Source organism: Hippoglossus hippoglossus, chromosome 10, assembly GCF_009819705.1.
Source record: "Hippoglossus hippoglossus isolate fHipHip1 chromosome 10, fHipHip1.pri, whole genome shotgun sequence".
NCBI classification, from domain to species: domain Eukaryota; kingdom Metazoa; phylum Chordata; class Actinopteri; order Pleuronectiformes; family Pleuronectidae; genus Hippoglossus; species Hippoglossus hippoglossus.
Window position 1 is genome coordinate 13,057,610 of NC_047160.1, and position 21,730 is coordinate 13,079,339.

At 41.4% G+C, this 21,730-nt stretch overlaps 5 protein-coding genes and 1 long non-coding RNA gene across 7 annotated transcripts in view; 3 read left to right on the forward strand and 3 right to left on the reverse strand.

Annotated features, from left to right (window-relative positions):
* Window positions 1-21,730, forward strand: part of LOC117769150 — a 23,852-nt gene continuing 2,122 nt past the window's right edge. The window contains exons 1-2 of the long non-coding RNA XR_004615160.1: window positions 1-11; window positions 8,340-8,347. This is a non-coding gene — a long non-coding RNA (uncharacterized LOC117769150). The remainder of the gene's footprint in view (window positions 12-8,339; window positions 8,348-21,730) is intronic.
* On the reverse strand, window positions 1,201-6,566 carry si:ch73-22a13.3 (inositol-trisphosphate 3-kinase A). The gene is made up of 7 exons (XM_034597828.1): window positions 5,525-6,566; window positions 4,408-4,492; window positions 3,227-3,440; window positions 2,465-2,669; window positions 2,257-2,358; window positions 1,797-1,868; window positions 1,201-1,603 (listed from the first exon to the last, which is right to left on the reverse strand). The coding sequence occupies exons 1-7, from the start codon at window positions 6,371-6,373 to the stop codon at window positions 1,328-1,330; spliced, it is 1,803 nt and encodes a 600-aa protein (XP_034453719.1). The 5' UTR covers window positions 6,374-6,566; the 3' UTR covers window positions 1,201-1,327.
* Window positions 6,694-11,883, reverse strand: LOC117769149 (seipin-like). The gene is given in 11 exon segments (XM_034597832.1): window positions 6,694-7,101; window positions 7,104-7,163; window positions 7,304-7,385; window positions 7,553-7,682; window positions 8,414-8,511; window positions 8,624-8,758; window positions 9,396-9,431; window positions 9,567-9,710; window positions 9,847-9,925; window positions 10,027-10,274; window positions 11,747-11,883. Coding segments are annotated over 10 exon segments (1,098 nt in total). The 5' UTR covers window positions 10,269-10,274; window positions 11,747-11,883; the 3' UTR covers window positions 6,694-7,009.
* Window positions 11,947-14,692, forward strand: rnaseh2c (ribonuclease H2, subunit C). The gene is made up of 5 exons (XM_034597831.1): window positions 11,947-12,071; window positions 12,896-13,050; window positions 13,173-13,285; window positions 13,696-13,815; window positions 14,453-14,692. The coding sequence occupies exons 2-5, from the start codon at window positions 12,897-12,899 to the stop codon at window positions 14,474-14,476; spliced, it is 411 nt and encodes a 136-aa protein (XP_034453722.1). The 5' UTR covers window positions 11,947-12,071; window position 12,896; the 3' UTR covers window positions 14,477-14,692.
* Window positions 16,253-19,648, reverse strand: zbtb3 (zinc finger and BTB domain containing 3). Of its 2 annotated transcripts, none has more exons than XM_034597827.1 (4): window positions 19,556-19,648; window positions 19,154-19,268; window positions 18,018-18,844; window positions 16,253-17,828 (listed from the first exon to the last, which is right to left on the reverse strand). In XM_034597827.1, exons 3-4 carry the CDS (start codon window positions 18,839-18,841, stop codon window positions 16,796-16,798), a joined length of 1,857 nt encoding a protein of 618 aa, XP_034453718.1. In that variant the 5' UTR covers window positions 18,842-18,844; window positions 19,154-19,268; window positions 19,556-19,648; the 3' UTR covers window positions 16,253-16,795. The 2 variants fall into 2 exon arrangements, with proteins under 2 accessions (XP_034453718.1, XP_034453717.1); XM_034597826.1 differs by having other exon boundaries at window positions 16,256-17,831.
* The window catches only part of trpt1 (tRNA phosphotransferase 1), a 2,780-nt gene continuing 675 nt past the window's right edge, over window positions 19,626-21,730 (forward strand). Inside the window, exons 1-4 of the mRNA XM_034597829.1 lie at window positions 19,626-19,913; window positions 20,097-20,178; window positions 20,896-21,065; window positions 21,510-21,687. Of these exons, the coding sequence (XP_034453720.1) occupies window positions 19,857-19,913; window positions 20,097-20,178; window positions 20,896-21,065; window positions 21,510-21,687 (487 nt within the window). The 5' untranslated portion in view covers window positions 19,626-19,856. The remainder of the gene's footprint in view (window positions 19,914-20,096; window positions 20,179-20,895; window positions 21,066-21,509; window positions 21,688-21,730) is intronic.

The window sequence follows — 21,730 nt, forward strand, 5'->3', positions numbered from 1 at the left end:
ATGGGTCAAAAGTGCCCCAGCTCATGTTTTATTTTCTATATCTTTGCAGTGAATGAATTTCATCATTCGGTATTTCAGGTATGCCCCAATTAACTGGTTTTAGATCATCACAAATCCTTATTTAAATTTTTCCTTTGTTACTTTTTGAATAAAAATCATTTGTGTATCACTACCCTTCTAATGCAAAACATGGGTAAAAAATGACACATATTCATTTCCTGTGTTATTTCATGCATGGCTGGGTGTTTCTTTGCTATATTTTTTTAAATAAATGTATTTTATCATTAAATATCTTATTTTTGATGACCACAAATCATTATTTTCCTTTTTCCTTTCTGACTTTATAAACAAAGGTACATTTTATATTTCTACATCACTTTTACACACATCGTTAAAAATTGACCCATACAGTATGTGTTCACTACGGAACACCTACCATTCATTTAACACAGCTGCTTTTGCACATCTGATGGATTTAAGTCTTATTTTACAATCCATAACCAGTGAGAAAGAGAAATATGTACAATACTAACTAGCCTGTTAGCTAGCTAGCTTCTTTTCTGGCTAGCTAACCATAGATCAACAAAATAAAACACGAAATAGAACAATATATACTCAATAGACTTATTGATATGCTTGATATGAAAATATGCTTTTGATTTTCTTTATCCAGAGTGTCAGTATGGCTCGTCGCAATCATTTCAGGCTTACGTTGACATTGGTCATAAAGATGCTGTATGAACAACAGGATGAGGGAAATGAGGAGGCAATTCTTGGTCTTGATTCCGAATCTATAACCTCTGATGCTGAGGACCTAGACTATGTTCCACAGCATCAAGCTGGAGTTGTGGGTCTTGGAATCCAGCTCTCATGAATAAGGAAGGCGTCTTTAATGACATTGGAGACTCATCTTCTGTGTCATCAAAGGAGCCTTCTCCTAAATGAAGAAGGAAGAATAAGCTACCGTTTACCGTTTGGGTAATTTTTGACCCATGTTGTGCATTAGAAGGGGTTTGCATAGCTTGTGTATCAAAGGGTTAAAGCATCTTTAGTCTTTTTGAGACTTACTTAAAACAGTCTGAAACCTGAGATTTTCTTCTTATGAGTTTTTTTTTCTTCAGATCAGCTCCCACAAAAAACTCAACATCGTAGTGAGAAAGCTTCGAAGGTAAAAACATGCATCTTGGGATTTTGGTCCTTCACAAAGGAAATAAAACAGGAAAGACAGATTTCCCATAAAACAAATCCTCCCTTTCAGTGAATGAAATGAAGTTCAGTGGGGTAATGGCACAAGCATTGTCCATCTGATGGTGAATGTGAGTGTTGTCTAACCACATTCCTCAGTCTGCTTCATTATAATGCTCTCCTCCTCTCTGCCGCTCTCCTCCTTGTGACAGGAGGCCACACTGATGGCCTGGCTCAAAGACGTGATGAGGGAGGTCAGGCCAATGAGGTAGCCATCCTCCCTGCTCCCCTCGACCCACGGGATGTTGTGTCGGAGCTTGATTGTGTCATGCACTGGGGTCGTCTTCCCAAAGTCTATCATCCACACGCTGGCCATGCTGATATGGTCATGGACAAAGAGGAGCGAGCTGCCGATCACCTGATCAGGTCAAAAATATTAAAAAGCAGTAGATTCATTATGAAACAAAGTAAACTGAAAATAAACTGGATCCGCCAGGAGATCTCCTGGTGAATTCCTTATCTTTATTTGCTTTAGCTTATATTTCATATCCACATTTTACACTTCAGCTAGAATCTAATAAAAAAAAGAAAAGATTTGTCTCTCAACCAACCTCATGGGTTCGGAAAAATGGTGAATTCATCAGTGCATCACTCAGGGCCAGTAGTCTGGAGTGATAGGCTTTCTGAGAGCAGAGATAGAGAGACAGGGGAGACTGAAAGTGTTAACACAGGGTAAGATATCAAAAGTTAAAACGGCAGATAGATAGTAGCTTGAATTCTGGAGGTAAAGGAAGTTGTTGAAGATTTGCATCTTTCTCCGATTTGGCTTTATTTTGAAAATGGATTTGATTTTGACTTTAATTGCTCGTTTAAAAATGATTCATTATATGTTTTCTATATGATGTATCATATCTTCATACATTGTTTTGCATTTCTTCGGTTGCTATTGCAGTGCTTTTGTGTACATTCAAATACAGTAAATTGGAGCACATCCCCCAGTATGATTAGGACCGTTTTTAAAGTTGAGAGCAGAGTAATGTAACTGGTATTTTGGGTATCGACAGAACTGACCAGGACGTCCAGCTGCTTACTGGTGAAGTACAGCAATGCCTCTGTGACCTGAGCTAAAGTCTTAATTTGTCTGAAGTCCCGTTGGACGCTTCCGTCCTCCATCTGAGTCACAAAGACAAAAACACAACAGCACAGACAGGGGTCAGATAAGTAGATAATTTTGGGCTGTATGAGTTGAACAGTGATTTTACTGGCCCCTCACACCTACCATGATGCCCTCTATTCTGAAGCCTAGTGTGGATGTAGAACTGGTTGTATCCCTCCACTGAAGGTAGCGCCACTTGGTCACACCTCTCTGTGTGTGTTCCTCTTCTGACAGGGCGGACGGATCTATTTTCACAATCCTCTGGTACATGTCACTCCGCAGGGTGGCTTTGGTCTTATTTTTGGCCAACTCCTCCTCCTGGTATGTCCTAACAAGGGAACTCCCATATTGTACAATGTGTTGAAAAGTAAACTGCTACATGAAAAAAACAGCATGTCCAGTATTAATCTATCCAGCCACACCAGAGGCATGTCAGATCTATAAATACACAAACCAATACAGATACATACAAATACAAAATACAGATGATAATCAGGGAAAGATTTGCTTTGTATGGGAATTACTAGTTATACCACCAAATCCATATTACTTAATAAACTGGGGATGTAATGTTGATTAAAAATTAGGATATGATGCCAACGTTTTAGTTTTCAGGCTAAAATTGTAGAAGTCAGAAATTCATAATCTGCTTAATGGACCTTGAGGTGAGATTGTCTTGGTCGTAATGAACTTTGAGGGTCAACATTCAAGCCAATGTGTACAAGATGTCTTTAAAGTACTCAAATCCATCTGACAGAAAAATCAATATGACTGAAAACTGCAGAAAAGCTACTTTATTTAGTTTTATTTTTGATTTAGAACGTATACCACTCTCCACAATCCGATCCGGACTCATCACCTCTAGAGGAAGACCTCAAACTCTACCTGACTCCCATCTTGCAGTCCATGATCACAGGTTTCCTCAGGCCGCTCAGCAGGTCCTCCATCCGGATGTAGCAGTGCTCCCCCCTGGTGACCGTGCCATGAAACTCTGGGACAAAGGGTCTCAGTGGGTCCCTCATCAGGCGTTCGAGACACTTCGCCTCCTCTTCATTGTGCAGTTTCAGCACCTCCCCTTCACTACTCAGCTGGAAGTTACCTGGTGACACCAGCAACCGCACAACAGATCATGGTTCCATATCAAAAATAAAATAAGAGGCCAAATGTGAATATGATCTGATTTCAGGACCACTCTTTCAGTTTTAGAAGTCTTGAAGGCTTAAACACCAAAATCTTAATCTCTAAAATAATCTGTATATCCCATACAGGTGATGCGTTTCTCATTACCGCCTGAGAGGAGTAATTGTGGATTTTCGTCTGTGGCTTATTTGTGTAGTTTTCCTGTTGTAATGTCAGTGAATAATTAGGTTTGCATGTTGTAGTCCTCTATTAGGTGACAAGCTGCTAACTCAAGCTAAATTTGAATCACTGGGTATATGTGTTGATGCAATGTGAATCTTACAATCACACAGTCGACATTTATCTTTGAGTGTTTTTGTAACATTTTCTTAGGGACTTTCAATGAAAGTGATCGATACCTCATGTGTAAATGTTCCACCAAGAAATTTCCCCCGAAACTATTTTGCAGTCGCTGCATCCTGGTTTTAGAAGCATCTGATACAATTGATTGTTTTAAAGAAAAAAATGGGGGAAATAGTTTATATTCCCCTATATTGGAGCAATAATGGGTGCAGTAGCCAGGCCTCTCTCCAGCAGTGACACATGGAGATAGATCAAGTGAGACTAAGAAATCCTAAAGCTGATGAAACCTGATTTAAAACCTAAATAAATAAACCCCAAACCTGAAGTGGCTGAAATAAAAAATATTTTTTTCCCATAATTTCTGACTATGGAGATGAAAGTAGTACTATTTATATATGGGACAATGTGGGCCATTTACAGTTATCCGTAGTGTAGAGAAACATGTGGTTGTGAAGGTTCTGTAGTTCTTCATGGAAAGTTTCAGAAACAAATAGGTCAGACATGTGATTTGCAGACTTGATTGAAGAAGTGCAGTATCTGAGTTCTTGTAAGTTTCTGTTTTGGATGATCTGTGGCACACACACCTTGATGTCCAGCCAGCTGGGCCCAGGAGCTCTGCCGCCGCAGCGACCAGTGCATCATGGTCAGGTAGGTTTTCCAGGAATGAGACTGAGGCACAAGAGCAGAGCAGGTTATGTTGTTTTCACGCTGCACAGATGCTGAGACAGTACAGTAGTATGTGAAATATCACCCATTATGAATATTGCATAAGGCATGTTTATCGTGTACAGGGAGTGGAGCCTATCCCAGCGAGTTGGATTGTGATCAAGCTTAAGAATAAAGACAAAGATATTCACCATCCCAATTCAACTGAACCTGAATGTCTGCATGCCTTTAAGTGGAAAGACCTCACCCTGTAAGTACTGCTGAATCAGGGGCCTGAGCCAAAAAAACGTGAGAACCAACACAAGGCTGCATATTCATCTTTAGTTTCACCTTGTGGATTGGTTTGTTTGTACGTTTCTTCAGACAAAAATGTCCACCAATTAAATTTCCCTCTTTGAGAAAAACCTGATAAAACACGACCCAAGACCCTTCACTTTTTGATATTATATCTGAGATTGACCGAAGTTTGTTTTAGCCCATTATACAATATTAACTCATCATGGGTCTTGAGTGTACAAAACAAACTGAGCTGTTTGTATTTAAATAAAAAAAAAAACCCCACTAAACACAGACATAACATTAAACCAAACTGAAAAAACATGGGAAGCTCAAGTAGATCTGAGCATGCTCAGTAGAGACAATGATGATGCAAAATGGCAAATTAGACTTCATCCTTCAAATTACAGGTGTTTACATCCTAAATTATACTGTTTTGGTCACTTATTTACTGCTTCTGAATTCAGATACAAATCATCACCTTTGTTTACTGTTCACAGCATAAAAACAACATTTCCTCTGTAATCCTCCTCTATCTGCAGCCGCAGCAGGAGACGGACATGCAAACACCATTCAAATCTTACCCTGTCAAAGTCCTCATTCAATCCCATGCAAATCCCCAGGTCCACAGGCGCAAAGAACAGTTGAGAAATGTAATTTTAAACCTTCCATGGAAAAACAGAACAACCAGTGCCTATAGTATAGTAAATATATAGTTTTTCAACTACATCCATCAATTATTATTTCCGCCATTCTCACCTTCTTGGATGTTTTCTTTTTGATATCATCCTCTCCTTCACTGAAGACGTCGTCGCTCTCCACTGAGGAGAGGTTGATGGAGCAGGAGGAGGTGGTGGACGAGGATTGTAACAGCTTGGAGAGGATTGGATGTGGGGAGGACCATTGATATGTCGTGGAGCCTCCTCTTGTTCTCGGCAGCTCCTCAGCCTCTTCCTTAAGGTTTTCCCCACTCCCCTTGTTCTCTCCATCTTCGAATAAAACGGAAAGTCTCTTCCTCTCTTCATCCCTCTCTTTTATTTCAAAACTGGAGTTTCCACCTCTCCTGTGTTTCCACTCTCTCTTTGTGCCCCCTACCCTTTCCTCATTATCACAGCCCCTTTCTCCACCATTCTCTTCCACTCTTCTCTTCCCACACCACCTTCCTCCCTCCCATCTGTCTGTATCGTCCTCATAGCTCCCTCCTGACCTCTCCTTCATTTTCGCCCTCCATTTTGCCCTCACCTCATCCCTTGCACATCTTGGATTCACTTCAACATCATCTTTTCTTTCTGTGCTTTGAAAACCCTCCATCCAGTCTTCATCCTTCATCATCTCACTGTCCCGGTCTCCGAGTCCACCTATGCACTGACTGTAAGGGGGGAAGCTCTTTGTCCACTGGAGACTGGGTCTGGATCTCGCTCCGACTCTCCTGCAGTTGGATGGTCCTTCTCCCAATGGAAGGATTTGGTGCAGCTCGTCAGAAAAGTCATTACCCATTGTTTGTTCAATTTCTCTTTCCATTTTCATTCCCTCCATGTGGCTATCATCCGTGTCCATCTTTGTATCCATGGAGGAGGCTGATGGAGAATCTCCACCTGAGTCCAGCATGTCTGTGTGAACTTACCTGTATCTTCCAGGTGTTAGTTTTCAGTGACTGAAAGCTCTGTGCCTGTGCCTGTGAGTTGCATCTCTCTCTCACGTTCTTTCTGCTGGTGCCATATTTTGCATGCAGTGACGTTACTACGTTTCCAAAGCCTCCGCTGCTGGAAGTTTGCCAACTGTGTCCCACATCAACAGGACATCCAGGAATGATATCCGCCTGTGTCAGATAGCAGGTGTCATCACACTGAATGAGTGCGTACTTTGTGAGTTTACTGTATTGGGTTGTGTTTTCTGACAACACAAAAGATTAAACAAATAGTCTTGAGGGTTTTTAAAAGGTTTATTGCAGCAGGTAAACAGAGTAGATTCTAGACAGGACAAGACACAAGCATTTTGACATAAAATTCAATCAATTAAAATTATTTTTGTACATTAAAAACGATGCATAGTTTGCCCAATATGTTTTAATTATAATTTTACATTTTGCTTTGACAATTATATTGAAAACATTTGAAAGTAAAGTTCATCCCTCAGGATTCCTGTCAGTATTGGATTTACTCTTTCGGAGTAATTTTCAACCACATATCGCTCTTAAATCTTGATCATTACATCCTGCTCTCTTTGTTTCCTCTCTCTTCTTCTCTAATGTCCTCGGGCTGCCTCTAATTCATTTATTTCCTCCTGACAACGTGTATTTATGTTCTGCTGCTCTGTGCTGGCGCCACAGTGCAATCGGGCCTCTTCCAGCTCTGATTTGTGGGGGTTACCTGGAGGGGTTCCAGCAGCTCTGCCGTACCTGTCAAAGAATTTGTTTCTGCAGTCAAACATGCTACAACACACTCACTTTGTCAGTGCCAAGTGAATAATGCTAAAAGCTCAAAATAACATAAAATTTCTGTGTGCCTTTGCCAGTGTGTCTGTGTTATTTCATTGTACCCGCAGCAACATCTTTTTCATCCTCTTGCTGGTTGTTGTTCATGTTCTTTTCCCTCTCTGACTCAGGTCCATCTGTTCTGAGCTGTAAACAACAAGGAGAACAAGCACTCAGAGGCCATCCAGTCTGAGCCACAACACCAGAGAGGATTCAATTCACACTCTGCTTAAGCACAAACTCATGAAGTGCAGCTAAAGAGAGGGAGCTGTGTGTGGTAAGTTCACTGTTGTCAGCTGTGCTTGTCCTCCCGCCTGCTCCACTTTCCACTCCTTTCTCATCAGCAGCCTCACGTAGCTGAGGATGAAGAGGACGCTGAGGAAGATGAAGTTACTGGACACGCCCACCAGGGCCGATATGACAGGGAAGTAGAACAACAAGTATCTGATGAAAGGACACAGAGAAAAGCAAAGAAACATGTAATTATGGTATCACAGGTGTTGTCATATAATGAGAAACAATATTTCTCTATATGTACTAGAACTACGGTGATGGCTAATAATCAATAATCAGACAGATATTCAAAGGAAAATTCAAATTACCACCCTGCCTCCGCCCAACAGTGCAGTTTCAGTTTATTCACATTTTCATTTCCAGATTCATATGAGATCACTGTGACCTTTGACCACTAAAATCGAATCAATTAATCTTCGAGTCCAAGTAACAAATCTAAAGGCCTAAAACATATTTTGTGAGGCCCCCGTGACCTTGACATTTAGCCTTTGATTTGACCAAAATCGAATCAATTAATCTGTGAGCCTAAGTAAACATTTGTGCCAAATTTTAAATGATTCTCTTGAGGCGTTCTTAAGCTAACACGTTGACAAGGCAAAAAAGGATTTTGCGAGGTCAACACGACCTTTGACCTTTGACCACCAAAATCTAGACAGATCATCTTTCAGTCCATCTGAATGTTTGTACAAAATTTGAAGAAATTCCCTCAAAGTGTTGCTGAGTATCATGTTCACAAGAATGGGGGGGCGGACAGAGGCAGAAAAACACAAACTCTCAGCCATGAGATAGAAAATGTTAATTTCACAGTTTTCTTTGTGATGTTACATAAACTATCAGCTATATGATACAGATTCATGTTCAAGTTTGTAAGTGACTCTCACCTAATTCCCTTGAAATGAGCATGAACATAGAACTCAGATGAGTAGATCTGCACCCTGGTGGACAGGATCTCAATGACGGCTGTGACGGAGGGGGCATACTGAACATGAACACACAATTTATTGGTTAGACTTAAAGCAAAATACTTTTTCATTGTTCAAGCAGACTTAACACACGCACATACTCTCACAAAGGAGTGCACCACTACTCACGGGGTCGTCTGTGTAGTCGGAGAAGAGCTCCACCTCCAGCACTTGTTTCTGCTCAGTGGCTCCGGTCAAGAAGGCAGGGAGGAACAGCAGCGTTCCCAACGTCCTCAGCAGCTCTGAGCGATATCGCAGCATGCTCTGACCACAACAGAACCACACAGTCACCCTGACATCACACTACCAGAAATTACTTTATACAATCCTCAACCCTCCAATGTGGGATACCCCAACTAACAAAGATATTTTCAGTGGTGCCTTGATGAACATTTAGGAAAATTTATGTTGACACTTTTTATCGTCTGTATGACCCGATGACTGGGTTGTGTGTTCAGTTTAATGACAGCTGATCTCAGTGAACTATGATCAATGCCTCTCTGATAGTGTCCGAAGGTTTCTAGGGCAGCTCAGTGGTACAGCGGTTAGCACTATCGCCTCACAGCAAGAAAGTTATTGGTTTGATACCCTGGTTGCGCCTTTCTGTGAAGAGTTTGCATGTTCTCCTCGTACTATCCACAGTGCAAAGACATTCAGATTGGGGTTAGGTTAATTGGAGACTCTAAATTGACTGTAGGTGAGAATAAGCTATGAGTGTTTGTCTCTATATGTTGCCTCGCTCCCAATGTCAGATTGATACGCGGTATATATGTAGATAATGGACGGTTAAGGTACTGCCTGTATAGTAGCGGATCTCTGCAGCAGGCGTATAAACTGCTCTAATCTGGCTCTGCCAAGGTTGCGTGATTAGGAGGCTATTGTGCGTCAGGGCTATACTCACGAAGCGAGAGCTGGAGGTGGACAGCGGTTGCCTTGCCTGAGAAACACACAGCAAAAGCAAACATGCACCAGTGAATCATTGGAGTTTGTAGGAACTCTAATAATAAAGCAGTTGGTTGTAAATTCACATGAGGCCGAAGATAGGAGCTGAGCAAATCTCAGTACAACTCACAGTGCGAGCAGAGGAGGCGACCGGGCCTCCCTCCTGAGAGAAACAGGTCATCCTGATCATAAACATCCCCAGCTCCTGATTGGCTAGAGACTCAGGCATCTCCAGGATCAAAGAGATCTGATAGGCCTGGCCAAACGACAGCACCTGCAATAAGATTTTGAAAAGAGGACACCCTTCAACTAGTAGTACAGACTTTAAACACAGAAAGTTAGATGCACACACACACACACACACACACACACACACACACACACACACACACACACATGCTCATACATACAGGTTTATTGTTCTTCATCAGAGAGATGTTGGCCACTGGATAAGTGCACATAAAAGAGTTGGGAGATTCACAGTCTGACCTGCACACAAAAAGGTGAATGACTGAGTTACAGTAAGACATAAGCCATAGCATAAAACACACTGTATTCATAGTGTGGCCCTCAGCACTTCACTTACACACCTGTAGTAATAGTGAACAGGTGTCAAAAAAGACGACAGGGGCATGTACGAGTAGTAGAAGCTCCCGTATAAGAAGGCAGCGAGGCACAGGATCAGCGAGATGATAAAGAACAAAACAATGCTCCGTATGACTCTCTGATGGACACTTGACATCATCATGGCGACAGCATCCCGCAGCCTCAGGAGAGCCCGACCAATGAGGACTGTCGGTTCTCCTGCACGCGAGCGACTTTCTTGATCCATAAAGATCTGAAAATCCAAGAGGCAATGAAGAATATTAAACTGAAAAAACAGATTCACCAAGAATACCTGCAGAGCAACGCATACAAAAATACCCAGAAAGGTCAATGAACCATGTCACAGGCATGTTTTACAAGGGGATTGTACAGATTAATTAAAAGAAGAATGCTGGCATCACTGAGAATGAACTGTGTTATTTGATTTGATCCTTATTTTACTGAAAAAAGAAACATGGTAATTGTACACGGTCACAACAACTCAGTGATGATGCTGATATTTTCATGTCCTGAGGTTGAAAGACAGGTCGGTACATTCATTATACTAATGAGTGAAAAACCACCGAGTCCAATCTCAGTCACAAGCAGAGGCCTCGCAGATCATATGACTCAGAACTGTGTCAATGGTCGACTGCAACTTTCACTTTATTACATGTAACTGGAAACCATCAAGCTGTTTGTATAAACTGTACAAGATGCGGGAGGAGGAAACGCTTCCCTAAACATAAAATGTAAATGTAAGATGGAGATGATTATTTTCTTGTTTCAGGTAATTCAAGTTTTAATCATATCTGCTTATTAAACACAAATAATAATAATTTACTGAAAAATTTAGATTTGAAGGCAATATGAAACAATCTTTTAAAACAAATTGTTTTGATGAGTTAAAAAACATTAGGGCAGAAGAATAAGCATAAAAATGTTATGGATGTGAGAAGAAAAAATGGAAATTATAAAAATAGCCAATAAGATCAGAGCCTGGATGAAAAAAAAAACGCTTTACTTTGACTTTAGTTTTTAGAAAGTCCAATATGAATTCAGACCTCACCTCTCGGGTAAACACACTTTATTTATCTATAAAAGTTTGAAACTAGGATAAGGAGCTTGTCAGACAGATCTCAAGGGATTTGGGATTGTACAATAGCAAGGCCTTTTGCTGAGGGAGTCCAAGTCGAGAAAAGGTCTTCAAGATCAACAAGAAAATCTTAAAATAAGCCAACAAAGAGAAACAGGAATAAAGATCTCTAATTGTGGCTTTGGTGAGAAGCCTGGCTGCTACGTTTAGGACAAGCTGCAATTTATCCAAACTCACTCACATGCATATTTTACGATACATCATAATCAGAATCGTGTTTATCACCAAACATACAAGTAATTTGGTTTGGTGTTTGGTGCATAAAAAACTAGGTAGAAAAATGAATAAGTAAGTAAAGTAAGAGGCGAGCAGTAAAGTTCTGGGAGAAAAATAAAATCAGGAACCTAAAACACAAGAACAATAATTAAAGAAGCTATATTAAATATATATAAAAATGAAAGTTCAAAAGTAAAACAATATGTACTATATGAAAATATGAAAGTATGTGCAATATATCTAGAGTTATGTTTTGGCGAGAATATAGGGAACTGAAGCATTTTAGTTCAACATCCAGATCAAACATGCCTGTAACAGTCATCTGCCTTTAGTATGCAAAAAAAAATCCTCACCTCTGCTTTCAGTTGCTACCAAACTGTGAGGAAATGACTTCTCCTTGTGTTGATCCACAGCATAACACTGGCTCCATGAAGTGTTGTGAACAGAGAAACACTAACTTATCTTTAGCTCTTTGAGAAGCTGCCATTGGACGACAGGGTTAAGTTCGTCCCACATGAACAGATGAGCGCCACATCCTGCGTAAGCAAGATCCTCTCTCACCGACAGGGGGCGGTACCTCCTCGTCGAAGAGACCCGGTAAAACATCATCGAGCGCAGAAGAAGAAGACACTTCCGCCGCCACACAGCGACTGGCGCTAAACGGAGAACTAAAGGAAGGTAAAGTGTCATCGTATAAAAAACTCTAAACAGCATGTTTGTTTAATGATGTTTAACAGGAACCATTAAAAACACTTGAAAGTCTGTAACAGAGGAGACGTGCTGTTTATTTTAGGGGAAGTGTTCGATGTTTGTGGTCATTGACAGATACGGACACAAATGATTCCTCTCGAAATAATATTCATTTGACCAACTTTAAATAAACTTCTTCTTGTGTTGTTACTACAACTTCATTAGGTATTAATTAGTTCAAATATTATAATAACATGTCTGAATACTTTACAGTGACGTTATAGGGCAAAACTGTGAAAAAATGTTCTGTTTATCATAATACAAAATAGAGAAAAGCAGTTTTATCTGAAACTGTCCGATTATTTTTTGGTGAACTAACTTGATTAATCATCTATTTGCTGGAGTTCTTTATATCAAGCCAATGGACACAGAAGGGAAATTAATCTATCAAATTGTATTTATATCGCAGTTTCCCTGCAGTTTGCGTAAAGCAATTCAAATTGCTTTACGTGCTGACGAGCAAGGACAGCAGAGATGTAATGACTCAAACAATTCCAGACTAATGTAAAAGAAATCAAATGAAAATGTTCTAATGAAATCAATAAAACAGATTTAAAAATTACATACAATTGAGTGACAAGTAAAATTGAGAAAAGAGAATAGAGCAATTTAAAATGTAAAGTAAGCAAAACCCAGACAACCTGCTTTCGCAATAATAGTGGAGGTTGCACAGGCTGAACACTCTGTATAAGTGGAATAGTAGAGTACAAATAATTGTTATTAATTTGTCCTCTCCTGTCTTCTGGTTGCAGGATGTCCTGTAACACCAGTGTGACTCGTGTCCGTGTGTCGTCAGTGGGCCAGGCACAGACAGCTCCAGTCCATCTCCTGCCCTGTGAGGTTGAACACAACGGGCCGGCCCAGGTCACACAATACTTCACAGCGACCACTAAAGACCAAAAATATGGTACACACACAGTATGTTTAATCTCCGTCAGATTTGTACTTTTGCAAATGAAAGCTGCATTTCATAGGGAAAATGATCAGACTAAGGCTAAGACTCACTGGTGTGTATTTCTCCCTTTACAGAGAAGACGGTGTCATTCAGAGGGCGTGGGTTGAAGGGGCAGGAGCTCAGCTGTCCGCAGGGTTACACTGGCCTGGTGCTGAAAGATATCAACAAGCCCGGCTCTGACCAAGAGGTAAACACCACTAAAACTGTCTGGATCAATCATCATAGCGTTGAATGCATGAGGCATAAAATCAGATGTGCAGGGGTGTGGGTGGAGAGTGGGTAAAAATGACTCAATACAGAATAAAATATATATATAAAATAAAAATACTTGGGTTGGTACAAAAAGTGATATCTGCCAAAAGCAGGGTCACTAAGCACCCCTGCACATGCTGCAATTTCTATTCTTAAACTTCATGAAATAAAACAATCTGAGAGACACTCATTTGTTTTAGTTTTTCTTTGCTGGGGTTTGAATTTACTTCTTTTCACCCCCCCAAAAAAATCAACAAATATGCAGTTTGACCATAGTTGCCAAAAGTTTAGTAAACAACTGAATGTATACATGATGCTAAATGATGTGTTTGTATGTGTGTCCAGGACAGGACAGTGAATGTGTCCTCTGTGTTCGACAAGCTGACTTACTGGAACATGGAGACATCTCCGAATTCTGACGACACTGTTGTGATGGCAATGGATTGGCCAGAGCTTGCTGAAGCTGTAAGTTGTTGGTTGTTTTTTTTTTACTTAAAACGCTGGTTTAAGACTTTTCCTGTGTCACCTAATATTTGAAAATTGATCTTACATTATCTAGACTGTAGTTTAAGATGGGTTCATTTATTTAGTATGTTTAACCCTTAATCACAAGCATGGCTTTAAGGATATAAGTTAACTAAAGCTGCAGCTTTTTTTATTCATTACATGTTTTTACATTTTCCAGAGGAAATTTGTACATTTGTTGATTTGTTTGTTCACTGACAGAGCAAACTATCAAACAATAATTTTAATCACACATTAGTTTATGTCACATAAGCATATATGTTATATATGCGTTATAGGTTAAAATTACTTTTGCAGCCTAAAAGCTTTATGATTAATTGAGTCTTTCAGTCCACATACAACTTACAAATATGAAGAGTAGATACAAATGGTTCAATTAAATGGATCTCTGGGTAGATATTGGATATTCTGGTTGAGATTGGAACAGTGGCACTGCTCTTTGTTTCTCTTCAATTAAAGAAAATAGACAAAAACATTATATTGACAACAATATTTAATCAGAATATCATTGTTTGGAAATACAAGGACACAGAGGCAGACAGATTTGTAGGTGGACACTGATATTTTCTCTTCACAGATCCACGGGCCGGTCGAAGACTGAAGTTAGAGACCAAATCTCCCGCTAAGAAAAGGCTGGTTGATGTCACCTCAACGTGTTTGGAATGAAATGTACAGATACTGCTGGTTACCGGCCTGTAAAACGACTTCCGACATACTAACCTGTGTAGTGTTATTGTTGCAAAGCAATAAGTTACAGGTGTAACATTTATATTTTTGTACTGTACATGTTCTCTTGTGAAATAAAAAAAAATGTGAACTGACCAACCTGTGCATTGTGTGTCACTGAAACATGAATATTTACACATTTATTCTAAACAGTTTATTCACAACAAGGTAACATTTAGATTTTCAACATTTGCTACTATAAAACTCTAAATAACAACTGATTCAACTTTCCTTTATGACTCCAAAACTCTTAGGTTTCTGTGGCAATACAATACTAATCAAATTTCATTAAACCAGCTCCAAAAACAGGTGAAATGGTGCAGAAGAACAAATCCCACAGTGTCAAACAGTCATTGAGGCACATTTACAGTTTTAAATTTCAACAATGAGAGAGGAGGCATGTGTGTTCACACTGTATATGCAGTTTGCTACGGCAGGAGAAAATACAGAATAAGCAAAGAAAAACACAAAAGGTATTCACTGCTTCCTCACCTCCACTCTACAATCCTACCAGGTAATGTAGGCTCATACAATTGAACTTATTTTCCATTTCTAACCACTTTTATTTGATGCTGATGGGAAATGTCATGAGTCTATGAAACATGTGATAGAGAAATCGCAAGGCAGGACATCATAAGGCACAGTGCTGAGAGACTCCGGCAAAGTTTCATAAAATATAAATTGCACGATCAGATTCAAATTATATACTTTCTGAAGATATGTGCTAACACATAAAGGACAGATAGTTTCATCCTGTAAATAAAACCCCAAACAGTACACCATGGTAGGACATAGGTCGATCTCTGCTGGCACACAGTCACACTGGAAAGGCAATTTTATCAATTCAAGCAAACACTAAGCAACTTTTTAACCTTAAAATAGCAGCTTCGAATTGAGTTTCGATGGTTCACTGACTGGAACTACGGAGAATGATGCCGCTTTCGTTTCCACTCCTTATCCTGAACGTCTATCTCCTCTATGTACTTTTGGTGACGGATACGATTGGTGAGAAGTGTGTAACTGACCAGCATCAGACACAGCAAGTGAAAAAGTAATGCTTAACTGTAGATCAGTTAAATAGACTTGTAAGTCACTAAAACTTCAAATATGAAGAATTCTGAACAGAGTGAACAGAGAGTAGCCTCTGTTTCAGGAAGCCGGGGATCATGGGGTTATATCCACCGCTCAGTTGTGGTTTAGTTCAGTGAGTGGGACTGTGCAACACATGGATAGACTTAGTTTTTTCTCCAAAGTCAACAGAATTAATCACTATGTTCAGCTGCAGGGGGCGCTGCTGCTCAGCAAAAGTTACATAGTGTTGCTTTAACATAAACTGATGGTTTGAGTGTAGAATATTAAATGAGTTTTGCTATTAAGAGTAATGCACAGGTATCCTGTCATACATTGACATACGGTGTGCTACTTTGAGCAGATTTCACTGCGACATCCCTGGTATTTACTCTCAGTATTAATGATTGTATTTCATTGTACTTATGTGGACCCAAACGTCCTCACTTGAATAGACAGACGAGGTGACTTCAGTCCAGGTTTAGATATTTTAATAAAATGAGATGGATACTTTTTTGGTTGAAGGTTGAGGCAGCGCAACTAAGGGCATGAATTTTGCTGGGTCTCAAGAGGGAAGAGTGCTTTTAGAAATTTGATTTAAAATGTTGTTACATTAATTAAAAAAAAATCTATCATAGGTTTGCCTTGTCCTTTCAGGGAAGTGTCAAATGTTCAAATGTAGTGTTAAGTATGAAAGAAAGTAAATAATGCAACTGTCAAGATAAACAGATTAGTGTTTATATATTTAAAAGGATTTCTAAGTATTTATTTCAGAAATGTAATACTTTGAAAGCAGATTGGCTGTTATTTTATACTGGGGGGAAAAAAATCACTCAATTAAGCCTCTCAAACGGGAATATTTAGATTATTGTAGTTTTATAAAGTGTTTCAGTTTTAACTCTTGGTTGGATAAAATAAGAAAATAACATTTGAAGAAACCATTTTGGGCATTGGGACATTGTGATGGAGATTTTCAGTAACATTTTAAAGTCGACACATCATCAACTGATTGAAAAAGTAATCGCTAACTGCAGCCCCACTCAATTTAGGGTGGAAGGCATTATTACAGTCAGTATATCAGATTAAAGTTTTGGTGTGTGTGAATAACTATGGAAAATATTGTGTGTTAACTGAGATCCGGTGGTGGTTGTGGGGGCAGGGAGGGCTCCATGTCTGCCTTGCTGCGTTTGGCCGGCAGCGTTTGGTCATGAGCTTTGCGAATGTGTCTGTACAGGTCGCCGGACTGTGTGTAGCTCCGATAGCAGTAGCGGCACTCGTAAGGGCGCTCGCGTGTGTGCACAATGGCGTGGCGCCTTAATGTGTACGTGCATGAGAATGTCTTTCCACAGACGCCACAAGTGGGGACGTCCTCCATGAAGTTACCCATAGAGTCCTGGTAGTACGTTGGAGTCTCTAAATGCTGCTGAGCTGTGGACGGAGTAATGAGGGAGGCAGCAAAAGAGGAGGTTTCCTGGGAGGAAGGGCCGGCACCAGAAGAGGAAGAGGAGGGAGAGAGGGGGAAGGAGTAGTCATTTGAATGGGACGTCATCTGTAGTAGGGCCTGCGGGTGGGAGTGGAGAAACTGAGGACTGTTCAGCTCCTCTTCCTGGATGTCGTCTTCAAAATCATTGTCCAGTTCCATCACTGGTTCTCTCTCTCTGTTCTCCTCCTCCAGCTCTTCATCAGATATAACTATGGCCTCCACTTTGACTATCACATTCTTGTCATTACTGCTGTCTGTACGCACTCTGCCCACATTTCTTGTGGTGGGTGAAGCTCCGGTATCCCCCTCAGGTCCCCCAAGGTTTTGTGTCTGACAGTGAATGTGAAAGTCGGAGCTTTGGCTTTGGAGTGACAAAGTGTTCTGGATTCGGATTTGGGGAGGCGCACGCTGGATTGGTGATTGTGTCGGATTGGATTGTGAGTGTGAGATGGGTGCTGATGCGTGGATTAACATGACCATCTGTTGTCCTCCGTCTGATGTACCTCTGTGGTCAGTCTCTAAGCGTTTCCGAACATCATTGTCACGGGGTAATCGTGGTACGTCCTGATGAAGGCTTGGAGAGAGACTGGACTCTGACAGAGCAACTCCTGACCGCCCACCAGCCACACTCACAGGGATCAGGGAGGAAGAAGATGAGGAAGAGGGCTGCTGGTTGCTGCTGCGGCAGGTGAAAGAAAGAAAGGAATGAGGATAGAAAGAACAACGACAATAAATAGTAAGAATGCCCATTAGTACACAGCAAATTAGGGTATAACCTGTACATTTTACTGGAACTACCGTTTGAATTCCACTTCTCTCTGAACATTCTATAATTTTAGTCGATAAATTTACAACAGATTTATACCTGTACATCTCTGTGGTGCTGCAGGGGCTGCTGAGTGCCGACCCCTCCCCCTGACCTCCAACTCCCATCCTCGTGTGACCTCCAGAGGCGGCGGGGACAGATTGACCAGTGATGAGGCCCTGCACAAACTCTCTGCCTGGGGGCAAAGGAGGGGCATCCATACCTGGCTGAGTGGTATCAGCAAGATCAGGGCTCAGAAGAGTGTGAATCCGTGCCTCTAATGACCCCCCACTAGTCCTCCTCTCAGACTTGACAGACTCCAACTGCCTCCTCACCGCCACTGGTGAGAGTCGCACTGCCATTGCAACTGAATTCAAGCGATCTCCTGCCATGGCCACAACAGGCTGAGCTCCACCATCATCACTGTCTCTTCCCATCTCTATTGCCTTCCTCACACCGGCACTCTCCTCGGAGCGAGTGCTGTCTGCCTCAGCCAGAGGCCCTCGTCTCTGTAGTCGTCTTTTGCACACTCTCACCATCTCATTCATGTGCAGAAAGCTCGCAGCCGCCAATATGTCCTCCACTGGTGGGGACTCCTCCAGCGGCAGCACACCTTCATAAACAAAGTCCAAGAGCAAGCCAAAAGCAGCAGCCGTTACAATGTCTGCGTCGAGTGTGACAGAGCTGGTAGATTTGTTTTCACCATTGCTCCCTAGGGAATCTGAGTACAACATGTGAAAGAAAGGCGAGCAGGAGGCCAGGACAGCACGATGAGCCATGAAACAGGACGATCCCACCAGGACAGTGCAGTCACAGAGGAAGCCTCGCTGACGCTGGGAACGCAGCCCGGTCAGGAGCTGCTGGGAATGCTGGGGGAACTCCATCACCTGTGCAAGAGAGAGGATGAATCAGTACAGACAGCTCTGGGGTCAGCTAGAAAGAAAAGTTATGGGTCAGTGCATTCTAATTACAAAAAAACCCCCACCAATCCCATTACACATATATTTGATGAGGTTTTTATCTTAAAATAAAATAGAGAGAATGCAATATTCATAACATTCTGTTCGACACTTGTGGGCCACCGTACATAAGAATTCCAATACAGTGTTCGCCATAAGAACAGGAGTAACATCAACATGTAACTGAGAAAATGACTTTATGACATCAACAGTAAAACAAAAGAGCGGGATACTCACCGACAGTGTGGCCCGTGTATCTCTTCAAACGTCGTTATTGATAGGTGAGTCTTCGGAGCGCTGCCATAGTGATCTGAACAAACCCCTCAGCGCAGTTTTACCATCGCGTGTAGCACTACATACAAACAACACAGTCAGTGAGGAGCAGGGGAGGAGGACACAGAGCTAACAGCGTGAAAAAGGTATGACAGAGGTATTCCTCCAGACAGACAGACAGCTCCTGATCACCCGTGCTAACATCTGTTAGCCAAGTCAGCTCAGCCTCAGTCTACAATCCCAGAGCTCCACGATCCCATGGTTTCTGTTAGCACCCATTAGCATTGAGTTAGCCTGAAACAGAGAGCAGCGGTCCCGCTCTGGTTGCAACTCCTGCGTTTAGAGAAGCGGTGAAAGTTTTCTTACCTGCGACAGATGCTACTTGTTTGTTTCTATCCCAGACAAAATGCACCTTTTCCTCTGTGGTGCCTGGGTTTCGACAGCCGCACACCACCTGCCACACCGCCACCCACAGGCGGGTTGGGGGAACAAACAGGAAGTAGGTAGCAAGCTGTATGTTTGTTGAGAGCAGTTGTGGCGAGTCCTCTGATTCATGAGTAACAGTAGTTTGTGACAGTAATTTTTTGGATTAAACTCGCAGATTTATACATTACACCACCCAGCAGCTAGAAACCATGATCTGAGTGATAAAGCTCACTGCATTGAAATGGACAGTGACAGAGGAGGAAGAGGAGGAAGAGGAAGGAGAACCCGTGGTGGAGAGGTGAGAGATTGCAGCGCCCCACAGCTCAAAAAATATATTTCTAGCTCATGACATGTCTGTGATATGTTACTACTAAGACAGGCAGCATGGGTTGTTTGTAATTGTAAAGTCTGTGCTCTATTTTTAAACCATAGCTATATTTAGAGCTGAGATTGAGTGTCTCTGTCTGTCCTCCCTGACCAGGACAGAGATGTCCGCCTGTCCAAATCCATGACTTATGTTCTGCGTCATGGAGCCAACCAGATGGGTCTTCAAATGGGAGCAGGTGAGCTGGTCATAAAACAAATGTCCCTTCACTGATACCGTCACAGTCTCTGTCAGAAGTTTGGATGTATGAAGCTTTTATGTTATCTTTTATCTAACAACCACAATTTGGATTTCCATATAAATTTTAAGGTCTCGACCTTAATATGTTATGATTTGGCGCATAAAATGGAACTGAATTCAATCTGTTGGGCTATACAAATAAAGTTATAATAATATAATATGTTGTGGGTTTATTTTTGTCTTAAGCCTCTCTGACATAGAAATAGATTTGCTATACTGTATTATTTTCACATATCGGACTGTTTGTTTTTAATGTGACCAATTTGTGCACTAAACACAGATGATGAACAAATGCAAATGTTTTGGGTCTGTGCCTCAATCCCAGCCAGAGTCACTCATATTATGAACCATAGTCAAAGCACTCAATAAAATCAGGGTTGTAGTCTAACATACGTAGGTTCATCCAGCAAAAGTTACAATTGACCATATGAGATAGTAATTAACATTTTGGTAAATGTTGCCTGTTGCTATTATGTACAGGTCTAGAAATGGCAGTGGTTTTCTTTCTGCATTCATTCACAAAACCATCACCTGTATTCTGAGTTTCACAGAATGCTTGCGGACTGTAAATGTATTCCAGTGCAGCGTGCAGTGCACAGAGGTGAGTGGAAAGTGGAACTGTGACCAGAGTTATAACAGCTATCATTCCTCACAGATGGCTTCTTGTTTGTGGAGGAGCTCTTGGCTCACCCGCAGTTTCGCTCGTACTCATTGGAAGACATCAAGAGAGTCGTGGTCACAGATGACAAGCAGCGCTTCAAGCTGCGTTCGCACCCAGAGGATGGACGGATGGAGATTCGAGCCAACCAGGGCCATTCAGTCCAGGTAAACAGAGCAATGTATTTTCGGATTTGTTTGTATTCCAGAACAGAGACATGTGGACATCTGTGGATGGCACAGAAAATGGTTTTCATCAGCAAACCAGCATGCCTTGCCAGGATGTTTGGGGATATGTTGTTTTCAGTGTTATATTTGTGCTGTTTATTTAATGTGCACCAAAACTGCTTTTAGATGGATCACTTTTCCTCTGTGTGGACTAACATGATAAATCTATATGAGGTTTAGTCACATCTTAAAATGCCCCCTAATTTAATCCTATCCAGTACAGTTTTTTCTCCTAATTTCCCCTAAATAGTAGTTTACTTCACTATCACTATAGATCTTTACAACTAATCAAGCAACAACATCCCCGACATTCTCTTTACAAAGTTTAACAAAACTCGTAATCTAGTCCAATAAACTTCTCCCTGGTTCCTTTGCTGGTGTCAGGTGAGGGATTTGGAGCTGAAACCGGTCCTGACTGGTTCTTCAGACTATCCTGCTGAGGCCGTTCACGGCTCCTACCTCAGCAATTGGAGCTCTATCCAGCAGCAGGGTCTGAGCCGCATGAAGAGGACGCACATCCACCTGGCATCAGGACTCCCAGGGGAGGAGGGCATCATCAGTGGTAAACTCTGCATGTGGTGTGTGTGACAGAAAAGGAGACACAC